At 40.1% G+C, this 17,532-nt stretch overlaps 1 protein-coding gene across 17 annotated transcripts in view; it reads right to left on the reverse strand.

The window, feature by feature from the left end:
- Positions 1–17,303, reverse strand: part of LOC127533053 (uncharacterized) — a 56,220-nt gene extending 38,917 nt beyond the window's left edge. For 2 of the 17 annotated variants that reach the window (XM_051945114.1, XM_051945113.1), the window contains exon 1: positions 3,931–4,104. Coding sequence is in view for 14 of the 17 variants with exons in the window: in XM_051945102.1 (XP_051801062.1) it covers positions 20–118; positions 202–498; positions 1,623–1,928; positions 2,456–2,602; positions 3,568–3,676 (958 nt within the window). In the remaining 3 variants the exon portion in view is untranslated. Of the gene's footprint in view, positions 1–19; positions 133–201; positions 499–1,622; positions 1,929–2,455; positions 2,603–3,567; positions 3,851–3,930; positions 4,235–4,574; positions 7,787–8,419; positions 8,486–8,687; positions 8,790–8,878; positions 9,176–11,202; positions 11,506–13,143; positions 13,227–15,158; positions 15,281–17,042 lie in introns of those variants that run through there. The other 15 variants (XR_007940626.1, XM_051945102.1, XM_051945105.1 and 12 more) reach the window with 15 other exon arrangements.
- Positions 17,304–17,532: the final 229 nt, after the last annotated feature.

A 17,532-nucleotide genomic window follows, 5' to 3' on the forward strand; every position in this document is an offset into this window, starting at 1 on the left:
AAACTAATCAAACACCTGCCTTTTCTCTCTGAGGTGCTGAAACACGTCAACCAGATTAAAAATGCAGCGACTGTAACAGTAAGCACAGCACATCCAGTGGAGACTCCAATGATCCAACCTGTAGAACAAAACCTGGAGGTCAAGAAAAACTCATTAAAAACACGTTTTAGTGATAAAAATCAGAGTAAGAACTGATCTTGCCATGTCTTTGGTTGTTCTCTGAGCTGCTGTTGGAGAATTTCTCTCCACAGACCTTCTGAAGATCCACTAGAAGAGTCTTGTTCTCTGCAGGGTTTCCAGCCACACATCTGTAAGAGGATCTGAGGTCCTGCTTGGTCACAGTGAGAGGCAGAGGTCCAGCAGATCTGCTCTGGTCCACCACCTCCTGGTCTTTGTACCACCACAGTGTGATCTCTGCAGCTTTGTCCACAGCACACAGCAGATAGCAGCTGTCAGAGCTCACATTCAGTGTTTGGACAGCAGGAGGCGCTACAGGGTCTGCAGAGGACCAGATGGACACTGGAAATTAGACAAGAGTTCACAACAAGAACCTGCATCTGCTGGTTAAAAACAGGACTCAGAAAATCATGTTTTCACTGCAGTGATTTGTCCACAATGACTCAAAATGTTCAAAGAAATCTGACCTAAATTACAAAATGTGTCCTCAGTGACACAAAATTTGTCCATTTATGATCAGAATTTGTCCTAAATGATTAAAAGTTTTTCAATAATGACTCAAAATGTGACAAATATGTCAAAAACTGCTCAAATTCTGACTATAATGATGCAAAAAATGACCTAAAACACACAATTAGTGTCCACTGTGACACAAAAATCATCCAAAATGACTCAAAATTGATCAAAAATAATCAAACTTTTTCCTTAATGACTCAGATTTTGTTCATAATAATGCAAAAGTTGACATAAAGTAAAAAATGTGTCCATGATGACTCAGTAGGAACTGTGTGGAACAAGTTCTGTAAAGAAGCCGTTAGTTCAGCTGGACTGGACCAACATTTATTGAACCCAAAGGAACCATTTTTAAAGGTTCTTGAGGGACTGCAGCGTTCTTTAAAGAACCAGAAATGATTCTTGAAGGAACCTCTAGCTAGAAGGTCTTGATGGAACAGAAAAGTTTTTTCTATTTAAAAAGTTCATAAATGACTAAAAGTTTTTCAATAATGACTCAAAATTTGACTTCAATGACAAACGTGTCAAATTCTGCCTATAAGGACGCAGAAAAAGGACATAAAACACAAAATTAGTGTCCACTGTGACACAAGAGCACATCTCAGGTGTTAATCACTCGCTGGTCGTCTTCATGGTAAAAACATGTGAAGGTTTAACACGTGATGCTGCTCATCAGTGACCTCACATGACCTGTGGTTTGGTCACTGGAAAGGACTGATGATGTCATCATGGAGCCACATGAGGACTGATGATGTCATCATGGAGCCACATGAGGACTGATGATGTCATCATGGAGCCACTTGAGGACTGATGATGTCATCATGGAGCCACATGAGGACTGATGATGTCACTGATAGTTACAGGAAGTTATTAGAACAATATTCCTGCCAACACACACTGATCAATATATTAGAAGAAGAAAACCATCTTACCGTAAACTGTGAGGTTATAAATAGATATAGTGGAAACTTCTCCTTCTTTAGATTCAATCTTATAAATCCCAGAGTCGTTCCTCTGCAGGTCTGTCAGAGTGAAGAGTCCTGAGGTTTGATTCCACTGAAGTCTGTTTTTATAAATGTTCTTTTCTATGATGAGTTTTCCTTCTATCACCTGAGCAATAACATTTTCTCCATATGACAGAAATCCTCTCTCCAGTAGAGGATCAGGCAGAGTGATGTTTCCTCCTTTAGTTCCTGACAGATTCTTCTTCTCTTCTTCAGCATCACATAAACTGATCACTGTAGAACATGAAGACACATCAGTCAGCTTCATCTCAGCTGCTCTGAGAACCAGTCAGGAGGAAAAACAAAAAAATTATCCAGAATGACATCATTTATCAGCTACAAACTGTCAGACTATCAACTTTCCCACAGTCTGTGAACACATCATGATATTCTACCTGGAAAAACCACCGAAATTCAGCTTAAAACTAGTTTCTCCTGAGTTCAACTGGTTCTCCAGGACTGACTCAAACATTCAGAGTGTTCAGGTTTATAAATGTAGAAATGTTTCTTTGCTGCGTTTTAACAAATGTTTAACTGTGTTTTACAGACATTTCAGCCTCTCTGACTCCATCTAGTCCAGGTTGAATCATTTTAATATCCTGGCTTTAACAAACCCTCATCACCATAAAACTTCTTTAACTCATAAACATCTTCTAGATCCTCCACTGGATGCTCTGAAAACACAGCGTGTATATTTAGGAGAAAACAACCAAAGCAGAATTAAATCCTGACAGAAACAGAAATAACAGACATGAGCTTACCGAGGAGGAGGAGGATAAACCTGGTCAGCAGCTCCATGACAGTTAAACAGGAATGATGGAATAATTCTGCTTCTGTCTCTTCAGGATCTGCAAACGGTGCTTCTGTTGCTGCTGCAGCTCGATGAGGAAACCACGTTTCTTCCTGTTCTGATGAAATGAAGCTGATCAGTAAAAACAGCTGTAGTGTTGCTGTCCAGCTTTGACCACATCCCCCCTTACAGCTCACGTCTAAACCTTCTTTCATTTCTATAGAAACCAACCACAGAGCAGAGCTTCTCACACAGAGGTTGTCAGGTAAAAGCAGAAACCTCTCTCTCTGTTTCGTGGTTCTGTGTACCTTTGTGTGGTCATTCGGTCTGGAAGCACTTGTGGTTGTGCTCCAGACAACTCTGACCTTTTGTTAGCAGCTTTTGTTTAGTGTGGAGACTGAGGCTCCACTTGTGTAGTTGCTAACTTTGCATAGAAACCACTATGTATGTTGAGCTGTTGTAAACTACGCTCATTATGCACGTCGTTCCAGAGGCACCAGTTTTGTTTAGTTTGTTTGTACACCATTTGTATTACTTTTTGTTCCTGGTGGTGGGTGTTGCTTCTGTAATTCTGTTTGGCTAGGGAGTTTAGTTGTTTTCTTTGTGTTTAGCTTAGTTGTAAACTCTGTTAGCCTTCGTTATGTTTTATTCTGTTCTTTGTTTTAGCAACATCCACCAGTCTTGTGTTTCGTTGTCACCTTTTTCGTTCCCTTTTACTACTAAGCAATAAATCCCTTCACCTAAACCAATAACATCTGGTTATTTTGTTACATCCAGCCAGCCCCTAGAGGTTGAATCGTAACAGTCAGTGTCTCTGTGGTAAAACGTGCTGGTTTGAATTATGGTTAATTGAATTACTATTATGGTTTGTTATTCAGGATCCAAAACTAAACATGGTAATATTGTGAATTTCACATTTTGAGACCTGAGAAGTCACTTTAAAATTAAATATCTCCAGAAATAAAACTCTCACAGCCATGAAACTCAATGAGGACACAGAAAGAACATTTTCCATCAGATCAGAATGACTGAATGGATCCAGAAGTGGACAAATTTTCACACACCCCATAGAACAAATCCTACCATTGGGGAAGGGATGGAGCTGTGAGGCTGGAGGTCTGCCAGTGAGTGGTGAAGGGGTGAATCTTTTCAGAATGGTTTCAGTTCTTTCAAAGGGTAGATCGCCATCCATCCAAATTATCCATAGAAGCCTAACCTGTTCAGCAGACAGGCTTCATCATCATCATCATCATCAGTCTTAACACTCATCACGTCTTTCATTAGTTTCTCACCAACGTTCAGCAAAATGTTTGCTTCATTGTGGTGACATCCAGAAATCCAACAGCATGGTTGTGGAGTTGGAGGCCTGTTAGCATTAGCATTAGCATTAGCATTAGCTATGACACCAAACAGCTTCCAACATGCTGAACATGAGTTTGAACTCACTTTCTGTGATGCTCTGATTTCCAGGCTGTTATAAATGAAGGGTTTTCCAGATGAGTGGTGTGGAGTGATCCTGATGTTCAAATGGCTGTTATGTGACTGAATGAAGCTGATGTGCTTCAGAGGAACAGGCTGGATTCTAGAGGCTGCAGGTGATTGGCTCAGGTGTTGTGAGTGACAGTGAGGAGGTCCAATAATATGGAAGTGACTGATTGGATGTGTCTGTTCATGTTGGGATTCCTGATGGTCAACAATGAACTACTGCAGAGGGAGTGCTACAGCTGACTGTGCTGCCCTCAAGTGGCCAAAAACGTTTTACTTTCAGTGTGAAGAGGCTCTTTGGTGGACAGAGAGGTTTACATGGAACTGAAAAGTCCATTAAAGGTTTAAACTTACAAGATGTTTACAGCGAGCCAACAGGAAGAGAGTTTGTGTTCTCTGTTCTATAATAAGTTATTCTTTTTATTCTTTGATGTATTTATTATTGTATTTAATATTAAATCTACCAACAACCCAGCAGAGAGTTTGTTTGCATCTGATTGATGTGAAACTGCAGCAGAACCATTGAATCTGTGTCAGGAAATCATTTCTGTATTTTCGCTGTTAGTTCGTACCAAAAAATTTCCCGACACAAAATCAAAACTCAGTGAGGCTTTAAAGTCTTTTTAATAGTTTACTTGCAGCAAGGAGTACAGACAATGGATTACATCTGCACTGAGGTATTCTTAGAGTCTTCACAAATGAATATACAAGAAATCTCCCTCCCCAGCGGCTCCCCCTCATTGCACTCCCCATTTCTTCCCTTTTTATCACAGGTAAGCTCAGCCTCCATCACCTCCACTTTTGTTCAAGGTCCTCTTTGGAATGAAAGCTCAGCTTGGTCCATCTCAAACACTCCACTCTTTAGTCAGTATAAAGGTGACAACAACAGTTATCACACAGTTCAACAGATAAGGCTAAAATAAAATGTCATTAATAAAATATAAATGTAGTAATATATAAACATGTCTGCATATTTCCTAACAATCTGTAACATTAGGGACAGTTTTCATTCACTCTAACAAAGTTCAGTGTTTTTATGTTGGACACACTCAGATTTAACACATGTAGAAACACAGCAAAGAACATGACTGTAATATCCTGACGTGCGCGGCATGCTTGTTTTGTTCATTACGGGACACCATAGTTGTGTCTATGTTTTATATCTCATGAGATCCAGACGTACGGTATGTGTACAGAGGTCGGACGCCGAATAAAGACGGCAGTTAGCAGCAGGAAATGAGTCGTATCATTTTATATTCAAAAGTCGGAGGGCAAACACAACCATAGATATAAATACAAACTAGATGCCTCGCCGGCCAATGAGCGATGCGTCAGTGCGCCGCCATCTTGGAACGGGAGCAAGCGGGAGTAAACAAACCAGCGATAAGCGTGTTTATCACACACCAATTGACAACAAATCTCAAAATGCCACAGTCTTGTGCGGCCTGTGGGTGTACAATACAACGCAACCCAAACACAAGGGCACAAGGAATCACATTCCACAAGTGAGTATGTCCTTTCCATTGAACTTTTCACAGATTTCACCAGATATTCACTAGACCACAATAAGCTTCAGCGTCCTGTTTTTGGGGACGTTTTGAGATGCGCTAAAGTATTTCGCTTAATTGACCGACGCTGCAAACTTGATTATACAAACACTATACACCGATGGAAAGCTTAGATTCTCATGAATCCGCCGGTATAAACCACTTTCAGATGTGATTACCACAGCGGGTGAGAAAAACACATTTGTCCGACAAACGACGAATATTCATCCATCCGTTCTCTATACACGGCTTCAACGTACACAGCGCGACTCACATTTCTGGGTTCATTATTACACACAGATGAAAAGATTCCACAAAAAACGGCCATAATCCAACCTTGGACATCAGATGACACAAGCCAGTAAACTATTTTATCCAAAACATGTCCTGAAGTCGGTATAAAATCCCCGAATCGGTCGTTTTCAAGGAAATGCACCTCGCGATGCGCGTCCAATATTCCCCGTATTTTTCGTAATTTTTTTATTTACAAATAAAATATTAGCGATTTTTTGTACTGAAAACGGCTGGAATTCACTGCAGCTTATAGGGTTAAATTCTAAAATCATAATTATTAGCTATACTACCAACAGCCTTGTATCTCTGGGTGTAAATTTGATAATTGTTCAAAGATGTTAATCCCATATGGAAATGCGGCACAAAAAAGGAATAATCAGTAGACTAAATAAATAAAACTTAGAAGCTGCTTATCATAGTGATGAGAGAAACCTGACATCACAACAGGTCAACACAACAAACAGTTGCAGGAAAAGGGTCCCTAAAACTTATTGTGCTGATTGACACCATCTCTTTGGGAGTGTAATCAAAAAACGACCTTGTAAGCTTTCAAATGAGCCATACCATGTCGAAATCTATGCATTACAAGGTAAGGTATGAGCGGAAAACTGTGTCTGTGTAATGGTCTCGCATATACCAGATGTTGGTTGTTTACAACTTCACTCCCACTCCAAGATGGCGGCCGGTAACGCATCGCCAGCCTATGCTGGACAGTGGCGTGAGGCATCTATGATTTCTATGAACACGACGACGACAATAAAGATAAAATCAACAGTTAAAGTTCATTCCAGAGTGTATTATTCAGTTTCATCAGAATCATCTGTGTGGAGTTTGTTTCCTCTCATCCTCCCTGATCAGAATCACGTCTTTACTGTCTCTGTATGGTTTACCTCAGCAATAAGACGCTGTAGCTGGTGTAAACAGTTTAAAAGAGCAAAAACAGGAAATAGAAATATTAATAGACTTAGTGAAAAAATAAATACTTATCAAATATACATTATATATAAAAATGATAAAAATCAGGAGATGCATTTGTTCTTTTTTAAGTAATAATGATGAACACCATGTTAGTAAACAGTTTCAACACATTTTAAAGACATTTGTTCTCCAATCAAAGAGGATGCCACTCAGTGAAGGACCTAGGATCCTGACCATCACTGTACACCAGAGAGCAGTGATTCTAACATCTCTGGGGGTCATCAGATGGAAACCTTTCAACAGTGCTTCTCCTATTTAGTCCTACAACATGAAGCTAACCGGTGAACTCTGGTGTCCCAGATTCACTCTGCTCCTACACAATCCAAACAGCACCGCCACGTTCAACTAACCCAGGCCCGTTTAGGAGATGCTCCAGGTAGGGACCAGTGCTGATGCTCGCAGTTAGCTAGTGCAAGATGCTAAATATCTAGTGCCAACTGCTGAAAAAAGTGACAAGGAAACTTTACTTATAACCTCTCCAAATCCCTCTAAATGCTAAGGCTAGCCATGTCCAAAGCAAACTTACCACTGACAAAGAAACTATACAAGCTAGCTCACCAAACTTGCTAGTGCTACATGCTAATGCTAAGATACATCACTACTTCAACCAAGCTCACCACTGACAGAGACTATACAAGCAGACTTCATCTAGGATGCCATTGCTAACTGCTCACTGCTAATGCTGAGTAACAACACAGAGTCAACTGAGATGGCCACATGGTCCCAGAGGGACTCTAACAGGCCACGCCCCCACCTTATCTACACTTCCTCTTCCTGGATCCTGCCCATTGGGGGAGGGAAAAGAAGGCGGGGAAAGCAGAGTGAAGGAGAGGAGAGCTGGTGAAAAGATGCTAAGTTTGGTTCTGAAGCAACAGAACTGAAGTCCAGAGGTAGAAATGTGTTGTTTGCTGTCAGACGTGACCTTCAGAGTCTGGATCTATCACGTGATAAACCAACAGCCGGTCAGCAGATCCTGGTGAATCCGGGAAATGTCCTCCCTGCAGAAGCAGAAACACAGTCAGCAGTGGAGAGACTCAGACGTGTTCAGAGGAACCATCCAGAGTTTGTGATCAGGAACTCTTCCCCCTACAGGTCCCTGGACTGGAACCAGACACTTCCTGCTTCTAAATGTTCTTAGAAGGTCAACAATGAAACTCTTCAACACTGAGGCCACCTGCTGCTGCTGCTGTTCTGTGACACACTTAGAACCACGGAGACCAAGAACAGAAGGAAAAAGTGGACTTTGTGGAGGATTTGACAAAAACTGAGAACATCAACATGTCCAACATCTGTCCACAGATGTGACCAACACTGGACATAATCTGATCTCCTCATCCTGTAGATGTTTTTCTGTCTCCATGTTTCCTCTCTGCTCTGCTCATCATCAGTAGAAAGATGTTTCTCCATGATGGATGGATCTCCAACTACTTCCTCCTCTGTTCTCTGTTTCTGAGCTGTGCTGCATTTATTTATTCATCAGTATCTTTGGTTTTCCTCTCAGTCTCTCTGTGGAAACACTGCCTGCAGTTCAACCTGAAATCTCTGCAGAATCTATCTGACATGTAGTTTTTTCTTACTAACACAACGTTCATGTTAATAAACATCACGTTAATGTAAAGAAAAGCACCAACCTGACTGTGTGTCAGCACAGATATTTACTCCAGCGTACTCCACTTCTGTTGTTGAGTCCAGAGAATCTGCAGAGATACAAAACTGAAGTTAAAATGACATTTAAAATCATGTTTCCACCAACATCCAGCTGTACAGGTGATGAATAAACTGTTTGACTGAGTCTGTCTGATACCATTAGTCCAATAAAAATAATCTACAATCACAGATGAATGCATTTAATGAGAGAAAAATCTGTTATCAATCATTAGAAACTAATCAAACACCTGCCTTTTCTCTCTGAGGTGCTGAAACACGTCAACCAGATTAAAAATGCAGCGACTGTAACAGTAAGCACAGCACATCCAGTGGAGACTCCAGTTATGATCCAACCTGTCAAACAAACACTGGAGGTCAAGAAAAACTCTTTTTTAAAAAAAACACATTTTAACAATAAAAATCAGAGTTAGAACTGATCTTACGATGTCTTGATTCTGTGTTGTTCTCTCCTGCAGTGAAGTTCTCTCCACAGACCTTCTGAAGATCCACTAGTAGAGTCTTGTTCTCTGCAGGGTTTCCAGCCACACATCTGTATGAAGAGTTGAAGTCCTGCTTGGTCACAGTGAGAGGCAGAGGTCCAGCAGATCTGCTCTGGTCCACCACCTCCTGGTCTTTGTACCACCACAGTGTGATCTCTGCAGCTTTGTCCACAGCACACAGCAGATAGCAGCTGTCAGAGCTCACATTCAGTGTTTGGACAGCAGGAGGCGCTACAGGATCTGCAGAGGACCAGATGGACACTGGAAATTAGACCAGAGTTCACAACAAGAACCTGCATCTTCTGGTTAAAAACAGGACTCATGCTAATCATCAGGTTTCCACTTTAAATTTTACAGTTTTCACTTCATGTCTTTCATTTAAAGGACATAATGTTGATTCAGCAGATCAGTGAAGACTGAAAGTGAAATGAAAATAGTATTAAACTCTGAGGTGTGATTGGTCTGAAGTCAGGGGTGAAAGTAGTTTTAAATTCTTGCTGGAACTATTACCATTATGCCCGTCGATGCTAACCGTTGTAAATCCTGTTGAAAGTTTTTCAGCCAATCACAAGAACATGTGGAAATTCAGGTGTAATTTATTCCCGGCGCAAGCGGCGCTTATTGACGTCTATTGACTAGTTGTGGAAGATGTCCCAGTGCAATAAATCAAGCACACCTATTTGCTATTGGCTGCTACTGTCCATAAGAATCGCTGTGTTATGGAAGTAGACACATATTCATGTCCTGCTGAGTGAACTGTGGTCGATAGCAGGCAGCCAGGCGGCGTACCCAATGACGTAAATATACCTAGACCGCTCACTGGCCGCTGAGAGGCGGCAAATAGGAGCTGACTTCCGGTAGTGGCAAGACGTGGTGTCAGATTGGAACGTCAGCACGGTATGTGAGTTTGTGTTTCGTGATTTACCAAGGTACAGTAAACTTCTGTGTCGGAATCAAGTCACAATGCTTGAAATACGTTGAGAACACCAGACCAGGAGGCCCTAGACCAGCACTGGCTGGGTTTTTCAGTGACTGCAGCTGAGCAGACTCTCCTCATAAAAAGGTAAGATCAGTCCGATTTCATTATCACATCCCTGCGTATATGCCTTAGAAGAGCCTGTATTGAGTCCATATTGACCAATTTGGAACCTTTAAAAACCTTTATTTTGACATTATGAACCTCTAAAAAAAAACCTATTTGCAGTACTCAAGGCTGTCAGGCTTGTGAATTTCCCATCCCTCTTTACACTAAAACATAATTTGGAATTTTTGACTACTGCATGTGCTGCTTTTCAAAGTCCAACTGAATCATTTGAATTGGAGAAAAATTGTTTAAAACACTAATTTTCTTATTGGGCATTGGTTCGAATATTTTCTAGAGCCCATGTAAGTGAAACACTAATGCTGCAGAAAGTATGACACATTCTTATTGACACAATCACTGCATCAGCATTTAGCACTCATTATCATTGTGTGGTGGTCTCTGTTTGTTGTAGCCTCATGTAGGCAGAACATGTGAAGAGGCTAAATATGAAGGATATTGGAATGGAGGCTCTGTGTTTGCTATTATACGAGTGTGACTGCCGTAGAAACATGCCTTGTGCTTTGCTTTTATCTTTTTCCATCAGTTGGTGTGATGAAACAACACAAAGCGTGTCATCAAATAGGCCAGAACTAGTCATCAAACACTGAAACAGTACTGTTTGAAAGGATGTCAAAGGCCGCGCCATTGCTTGTCTGTGAGGGCTAAACAACGCTGTGATTGCCGTGAAAACGTGCCTCGGACAGAGATTTTATTGTCTGCTAACAGTAAAAGCCATAACATCACACATATTGTCCCATCACTGATGACAAGCAGGCCTTGAAGTTGGTGTATTCACACAGGATCAAACAGCGCGCCACAGCTTCTTGCCACTACCGGAAGTCAGCGCCAATTTTCCACGGCGCCGCTGTTGTCCGCCAACCAGTGAGCGATCTAGGCATATTTATGTCATTGGGCGTACCCATAGATACCGGTGGAAGAGCAGCGTTCTGCCACCGGATCTGGTGGTGGAAGATCTTTTGCCGGTACGCAGTTCCGGACCGTTCCGGCTTACTATCACCCCTGTCTGAAGTTAGATTAGTAATTATAAGTAACAGATTAACACAGAATATAAAAGTTCTTTATCGTCTTTTCTTTTTGGTGTCTGAGATAGTTTCAGGAAGTTATTAGATCAATATTCCTGCCAACACACACTGATCAATATATTAGAAGAAATGTGACTCACCGTAAACGGTGACATTAAAGGATTTAGCAAATATTTTTCCTTCTATAGAGTCAATAATATAAATCCCAGAGTCTCTCCTCTGCAGGTCTGTCAGAGTGAAGAGTCCTGAGGATTTATTCCACTGAAGTCTGTTAGTATAAGATTCCTTGATTATGTAGAGTTTTCCATTATCCACCCTGGCAATGTCCTTTCCTCCATATAACAGATAGGCTCTCTCCAGTAGAGGATCAGGCAGAGTGATGTTTCCTCCTTTAGTTCCTGACAGATTCTTCTTCTCTTCTTCAGCACCACATAAACTGATCACTGTAGAACATAAAGTCACATCAGTCAGCTTCGGTTTGACTTCATTCATAATAAATAAATCATCTCAGGGCTTTACAGACTAAAGTCAGTCCAGAATTACATCCTAGACAGAACCAGATGATCCAAACATCAGCTGCACTGAGAACCAGTGAGGAGGAAAAACTCCAGTTTAACCATCAGAACTAAACTGTGGGTTTGAAACGAATTATATTCTTTAGAAATTGTCAGAATGACACCATTTATCAGCTAGAAACTCGCAGAGTTTCAACTTTTCAACAGTCTGTGAACACATCATAATACTCTGTGAGGAAAAACAGTCAAATCTCAGTTTAAAAGTCAGATCTCCTAAATTTCAAAATTAAAAGAGTTCAAAAAGTTTTCAGGTTGAACTGCAGGCAATGTTTCCACAGAGAGGCTGAGAGGAAAATCAAAGATACTGATGAATAAATAAATGCAGCACGACTCAGAAACAGAGAACAGAGGATCAGTTAGAATAAAGACCCTTCACTTTAGAGGACATCCTGCAGCAGGAAATTTGAACATTTAGGTGCAGGTTTATCAGGTCGCTGATATTTAGAAACTGCTGAAGGTCATTAATGTAAACCATCTGCAAAAATAATTTGCTCTTTATATTCTCTGTCCTGGTCGTCTTTAACTTTGGTACTTTTACGGCTGTTTTATTTTAATTTCAGTTTATCTTCAGTGAATCTTCAGTTTTATTTCATTCCAGCCTCAGAATCATTTACATCTTCTTAATATCTCTCTATAAGTATTCCTAAATTTGTGAACAGAAACCAGTGAGAAAAAAACAAAGTTAAACTCTTATACTGCATTTAAATCAACTGAAAATATCAACAATTCACTAACACTTGTTATTTTCACAGTTTGAATCATTTCTGAACGTGCACTATTCCACAGTTTGTCTAGATATTGTTTAGAACACAGATTTCTCCAGATGTTTGTCAGACAGTGATGAGAGGTTTTAGATCTGGAGCTGCTCTGTGAAACTAGAATAAATGTTTCATAAATGATGAACTAAAACACTTTTAGACTCAGTAGAAACTGTTTATAGACGACCAGTCCAAAGTTTGGACACAGCTTCTCATTCATTGGTGTTTATTTAATTATTTTATAGATTGTAGATTAATACTGAAGACATCGAAACTATGAAAGAATATGGAATTATGTTGTAAACAGAAAATAACAGTATATAACAAAATATAAATTATGCTGAGAACTATTTTATCTCACGTTCATGGAGTTTTTATTTTTATCATCATTATTATTATTATTATTATTATAGTGAAAGTCCGTTGCTCTCTGCCTCTGAATACACAGACAGTCGAACCATGGATCACAGGAGGGCTGGATGTTGATCAGTAGAATGTATAAAATGTATTTATACATACAGTATATTCACACTTATACAGTCAACTTCAGAACTACGAATATAGTTTTATAATCATGACCCTCCCCACCACCTGAAAAACCTGTTTGACTCATAAACATCTTCTAGATCCTCCACTGGATGATTTTAAAACACAGCATGTATATTTGGAAGGAAACAACCAAAGTAGAAGTTCAATCCTGACAGAAACAGGACAGAAGTGAAGACAGAAATAATAGAAATGAACTTACCGAGGAGAAGGACAATAAACCTGGTCCAGGACTCCATGACAGAACTTTTCAGTCATGATGGAATAATAATGCTTCTGTGTCTTCTGGATTAAAAGAGACAGAAACGGACGTTATATTCTTTACAAATACCAGAATGACATCATTTATCAGCTAGGAACTGTCAGAGTTTCAACTTCCCTACAGTCTGTGAACACATCATGATATTCTGGCAGGAAAAACAACCAAATCTCAGCTTATTATTCTTTTTTCCTGAGTTCAACTGGTTCTCCAGGACCAACAACATTCAGAGCGTTTTCAGATGAACTGCAGGCAGTGTTTCCAGAGCATGTAGACAAACTTAGTTAGAATAAAGAACCTTCAGTTTAGAGGACATCGTGATAGAACAGATCATCCTGCAGCAGTAAACAGCTCTTCTGTTTATACTGATAACATGAAAACATTTACAACAGCTGAAGGTCTGTTTTTTATATAAACCCCCCCCACCACACCACACACACACACACACACACACACACACACACACACACACACACACACACACACACGTTTGTACTTCTATCTTAGTGAGGACATCCATAGGCGTAATGCATTTCCTAGAGCCTTACCCTAACCTTAACCATCACAACTGATTGCCTAACCCTAATCCTTACCCTAACCCTAACCAAACCTCAATTCATACCTGTTCTCTAAAAACAAGTCTTCACCCTCAAACATGGCTGTTTCAAAGTGAGGACCGGCCAAAATGTCCTCACTTTGTAAAAATGTCCTCACTTTGATAGTTAAATGCAGAAAATGGTACTCACCATGTAGCAAGTACAAGAACACACACACACACACACACACACACACACACACACACACACACACACACACACACACACACACACACACACACACACACACACACACACACACACACACACACACACACACACACACACACACACACACACACACACACACACACACACACTTCCTGTTACGTCCTGCTGGATGCAAGTCTTTGGTACTTTTACAGCTGTTTTATTTTATTTTCAGTTTATCTTCCGTGAATTTTGAGTTTTAATTTCATGAGAAGCTCCTCTCAGCTCCTTTTATTGATGCTGATCCTGGATCTGCTGATTCTCATTTACTTTACAAAAAGTGAACAAACAAAGCAGCTGCTGCTTTTTTTAGGTCACAAGTTTATGAATCGACTCTTTCAAAGCATGAAAAGAGTTTCTTAGTTTAACATTTCGTTCCAGCCTCATTTACATCTTAATATCTCTCTATAAATGTTCCTAAATAGGACTGAACAGAAACATGTCAGAAATAATAAAGTTAAACTTTTTTACTGCATTTAAATCAACTAAAAACACCAACAATTCACTAACACTTGTTATTTTCACAGTTTTAATCATTTCTTCACGTGTACTATTCCACAGTTTATCAAGATAATGCTTAGAACACAGATTTCTCCAGATGTTTGTCAGACAGTGATGCGAGGTTTTAGATCTGGAGCTGCTCTACTGTGGTCCAGATGAAGAAAAAGGTGAAATTTAGAATAAATATAAAATAATTTGTAAAATTTATAAATTTATAAATAATAGAATAAATGTTTCAGAAATGATGAAATGTTTTTAAAAGAATCTTTAGGCCAAATAATAATCTCTTAAAATCTGCTCCACATTTGACCAGGGAAAAAATAAAAGATTCTATATATATGATCACACACTGTATTCATCGCGTTGCCATGGGAACCCCTTAGTTGGTAATGCAGAAATTGCATAAATACGTTTTAATGTTTGGTCTGCAGCTGATAGATCACAAATAAGAATCAACCAGTAGCATTAGTTTAACTTTGATTTGGTTAAATTTCATGAAATTAATATCCTGCTTTATGGGACAGTGTTAGACCTCAATGCACTTTATCCTGTTTGAATGTCTGACAGTTTTATTGTGCAGCTGTCTGTAATCAGTAATCTGCTGCATTGATCGGTAAAATAAAAATTAACACACTTTTAACAGTTTCCTACCAGCATTCCCGTCGTCCATCATTTCCAGTAGCAGCTTTTTACCGTCATTATTTTTATGCTCCTCACTGTTCTCCATCAAAACAACTTGATGACTGAAGCAGCTGAACAGGAGCGGATCATGTCTGGAAGACGAGTCAAATGATCGTTAAACGCTCCCGAAAAAACAAACAAACAAACAAAACATATTTTCCAAGAACGGTGAGAGGATTTGAAACGATGGAATCAGGGCCGGACTGGGAAAGAAATTCAGGCCGGGAGATTTCCAGTCAGTCAGGCCACTTCTGCCACCGCAAGGGTTGTGTCACGTGGGATAATGCACCAAAATTTTGTTTTTTTTTTTCTTCCAAAAATATGCCTTTTACAGTTATGTTATAGCAATTACAACACTACTAAACAGACAGTAAGTCTATTAAACACAACCATAACGACAGCTCCATACAGTCCAGTACTTTTCTCTTCTGTAATCTCTTCACCACCCTCACCAATTTTTCCAGTGTTTTCCTTTTCCTATTATTTATGTAACATGTGGAATTAAAAATATAAATATATATTATTTTGTCAGCAAATCATTTAGATGTCAGCTGGTCATAGTTAATAGTATATGCAAACACCAATGTTCATTTTATAACTGAAAATTGTAAGTCAACTGCCTATCCTACCTGAAGAGGGGGTCTCAAACGTTTTCAGGCTTCCTGCAACCACCTGACACCTGTGGAGCTTATTTGTTCCAGACATTTTTTATTATATTTTGGCCTTTGAAGTCAGATGATGCATTTGTGAGAAGAACCGACCGTTTGTAAACTTACTTGAAGTAAGAGTGCTCCATAATCTTCGCTCCTTCCACTCTCTGGCCTCACACCGCTCTACAGCCCGTTCTCGCCATAGATATATACAAACGCTGTTTGTATATATCTATGGTTTTCGCTATGAAGGGGCGGGCCATAAAGCAACTAACCAATCATGGCACGTTTCTTCTAAAAAAAATGTCACTTTGACCAATCCCTATCCTTCTGATTTTAGAGCTCAGAGCACGTGCTTTGTGTGAGTGACAGGAGGGTGGGCGTGTACTCTGTAAGGCTTCTAGCGCTGCTGTCTCTGGCCTGTCTGCCAAAAAGCCGATCAGCTTTTTTTCATTGGCCTGCCAGTCCGTGGCTGGCCTGTCCAGGCAGGCCAATAAGGAGGCAGGCCACCGGGAAAAGTCCCGCCTCTCCCGATTGCCAGTCCGGGCCTGGATATAAATCCAGAGATAGAGACCATAGTCTCACTCATCCTATCACTGATCAGTCCGATATACATCTCGCTTAATCCACATAGATCTTTGTCATGCAGCCAGGTGTTGTTAAAAACGAGACAGAAAACTAATTATTGTCTCACCAAGAACACCCACAACACAGGTTTGTTCTCAGAAACACTCACAGCCTCAGCAGCAGAACATCAGCTGGATCGGATAAAATAAATTGGAACAAACTGAGACCACGTTATCAACACTAGTCACAAAACAATAAAAACACGTTTAGTCCTCCGTCCTACCCGTCATTTCACAGCACGTTAACCGCTGACAATATGAAATAAGATGGAAGTAAAGGGATCTGTTCTGACAATATTAACCCTTCGATGCGCAGTGTGGGTCAGGAGATGTCCACTTTCCTTTGGATTTGTGTCACTTTTGACCCATGTTGCGCATCAAAGGTGAAAAAAATGGAAGTAAAGGGTCTGCTGAGGGTCTCGGAGCAGACGGAGGTCCGCCAGTCAGTCACCTGGATTCTAGATCCTCCACTGGATGGTTTTAAACACGCCATGTATGTTTAGAAGAGAACAACCAGACTAGAAGTTCAATCCTGACAGAAACCAAAGTTGTACAGAAATAAATATAAATGACCTTACCGAGGAAAAAGAGGAGAATAAATGTGGTCCAGGACTTCATGACGGAGTTAAACAGTCATGGTGGAATAATTCTGATTCTGTCTCTTCACGATCTGTTGATACTGAACAGCTTCGAAACCAGTGATGCGAATAACGGCGTTATATATATATATATATATATATTTAGTAACGAGTAATCTAACTAATTACTATTTTAATCAAGTAAAAACTAAAGCTGCTCACTGCAGATCTGATCTTCCGACTTGGCGTCCGTTAGTGGTTTCTTTGCTGAGGAAAGGACAACAAAACTACACAAGTGATGATGATTGGCTGAGGGAGAGAGAGCTTTCACGGTCAGCCAATCAGAAAACACACACCCAAACCAGCAGAGGAAAGCTGCAGGAGTGGAGGGGAAGTTGGTCCTTTCAAAGTAGAAGTATACAGACACTACTTTATTGTCCTTGAGGTAAAAGGCAAGAACGTACATGTGAAATGTTCATTATGTCCCTGA

This window comes from Acanthochromis polyacanthus, chromosome 3 (assembly GCF_021347895.1).
Source record: "Acanthochromis polyacanthus isolate Apoly-LR-REF ecotype Palm Island chromosome 3, KAUST_Apoly_ChrSc, whole genome shotgun sequence".
NCBI classification, from domain to species: domain Eukaryota; kingdom Metazoa; phylum Chordata; class Actinopteri; family Pomacentridae; genus Acanthochromis; species Acanthochromis polyacanthus.